Source organism: Triticum aestivum, chromosome 3B (genome assembly GCF_018294505.1).
Source record: "Triticum aestivum cultivar Chinese Spring chromosome 3B, IWGSC CS RefSeq v2.1, whole genome shotgun sequence".
NCBI classification, from domain to species: domain Eukaryota; kingdom Viridiplantae; phylum Streptophyta; class Magnoliopsida; order Poales; family Poaceae; genus Triticum; species Triticum aestivum.
In genome coordinates this window covers 559,996,324-559,998,341 of record NC_057801.1, presented here as the reverse complement: position 1 = coordinate 559,998,341, position 2,018 = coordinate 559,996,324, and the positions used below count along the sequence as shown (strand labels likewise).

The 2,018-nt window shown below is 51.4% G+C and overlaps 1 protein-coding gene across 1 annotated transcript in view; it reads left to right on the top strand.

Moving 5' to 3' along the window:
* Nucleotides 1–1,080, top strand: part of LOC123065723 (protein STRICTOSIDINE SYNTHASE-LIKE 10) — a 1,618-nt gene extending 538 nt beyond the window's left edge. The window contains exon 2 of the mRNA XM_044488951.1: nucleotides 1–1,080. This exon is cut by the window's left edge and continues 1 nt beyond it. Within this exon, the coding sequence (XP_044344886.1) occupies nucleotides 1–855 (855 nt within the window). The 3' untranslated portion in view covers nucleotides 856–1,080.
* Nucleotides 1,081–2,018: the final 938 nt, after the last annotated feature.

The following is a 2,018-nucleotide window of genomic DNA, read 5'->3' as shown; positions in this document are numbered from 1 at the left end:
CACGGCCCATATAGCGGCGTCTCCGACGGCCGCATTCTCAGATGGGACGGTGACAAGACAGGCTGGACCACTTACGCATACGGCCCTGGCTACGACGAAGACATGTGCACGGCTTCGATATTCCGCCCGGCAACTTCCACGGAGAGTCAGTGTGGCCGGCCGCTCGGGTTGCAGTTTCACCACAAGTCTGGGGATCTATACGTGGCCGACGCCTACAGGGGACTCATGCGGGTTGGTCCTGGTGGCGGGGAAGCCACAGTATTGGTCAGTGCGGTTGATGATAAACCTCTCCGCTTCACCAACGGGGTTGACGTCGACCAGGTCACCGGTCAAGTCTACTTCACTGATAGTTCTATGAACTATGACAGGACGCAGCATGAGATGGTGACGAGATCAGGGGATTCAACGGGGCGTCTCATGAGGTACGACCCACGTACCGGTGATGTGGCGGTGCTTCAAACACGCCTGGCGTATGCAAACGGCGTCGCTATCAGCACCGACCGTACGCATCTGATTGTTGCGTCTACTGGGCCGTGCAAGTTGATAAGGCACTGGATCGAAGGGGCAAAGGCTGGGACGTCTGAGCCGTTTACCGATCTCCCCGGCTACCCTGATAACGTGAGGCCTGATAGAAGGGGAGGTTACTGGGTGGCTTTACATGGTGAGAAGAATGAATTGCCCTCTCGCCCCAATAGCCATCTGCTCGCTGTGAGGGTAGGAGCTGACGGCAAGATACTTGAAGAGATGAGGGGGTCCAAGCGTGTCAAGCCGGCGGAGGTAGTAGAAAGAGACAATGGCAAGCTCTACATAGGCTCTATTGACTTGCCCTACGTCGGTGTAATTACGCGCAAGTAGGAGCCTGAAATATTTTTTGTGGTTAGCAAATAGATGTAATTTTTTGTTATGCACATTGATTGTCGATAAATTATTTTGTATGTCTTTAGTTCCTTAGAACCATTAAAGTTTTTCTTTTCTTGATTGATTGCAATAATCGTGAGTTCCTTTGTTGACGGAAAGGTTACCAATTGTAAGTGCCTTTTCCATACGACAAACTGTTCATTAATCTGATGCATGCTTTGACGATGATTTCCCCGTGTTTGAACCAGAGAACATTTTATGTGCGGCGATCATCAGAATAACTAGTAGTGTTTTCGTCCGTCCAGACTGTGGGAAGGTGGCCGTATTTGCCGTCGATTGCCATATTGAGCTGTCTCGTATCCCATAATACTACTCGGATTCGGAGGGAAATCAAAAGATCGAGACTGAAACCAGGATCAATGGATTTTGGACTAAACAACAGCTCGTCTAGATGACACGTTCGGTACGTGCGTCAATCACTTCTTGGTGATGAACACATCGTAGAGCACGGTGTCGGAGCGGGCCCCTCGTCCATGCCGACGCTGACGAACTTCTTGGCGAGCTCCACTTCCTTGTTGACGCCAAACTTGTTGATGTGGTGTCCAGCACATCGATGTGGTACCCACCGCTCTCGTCGCCACCGGCGCCTCCCAACGACGACGCCGAACTACGATTTCATCATGGTCTCGAACTCATCCAAGGTGAGCACCCCGTCTCCGTTGAGATCCAACCTACGCACCATGGCGCGGCGTCCCGGCTGGCGCCCATCTCAGGCCCGCCGGCGAGATGGTGCGATGAGAAGCCCGTGTGCACGGCGCAGTTGGTGGTGCCACGGTACAGTCAAAAGAAGTTCACTGGGCCAAAACTGAAGTTCAATTTTAAATGGCACGTACGTCCGTTCTAAATAAACCCATCGTTCTCTCCTCCTATGGTATTCCGTCAAAGAAGGTCACTCATTTTACTTTTCCTGGTCCGAAATTTAACTCGCTCTTGGTGTCACCGTAGAAATTCTGTAGTAGGTGCTATTTGGCTTAGTTTGCTAATTCCCAGCTATAAATACCAACACAGCAGAACTCGATGTCAACCAGCAGGAAACCAGCTACGATCCCAGCCGAGTGAATGAGCATGGCCGCATCAAGTGAGTTCAGTCGTGTGTTCGC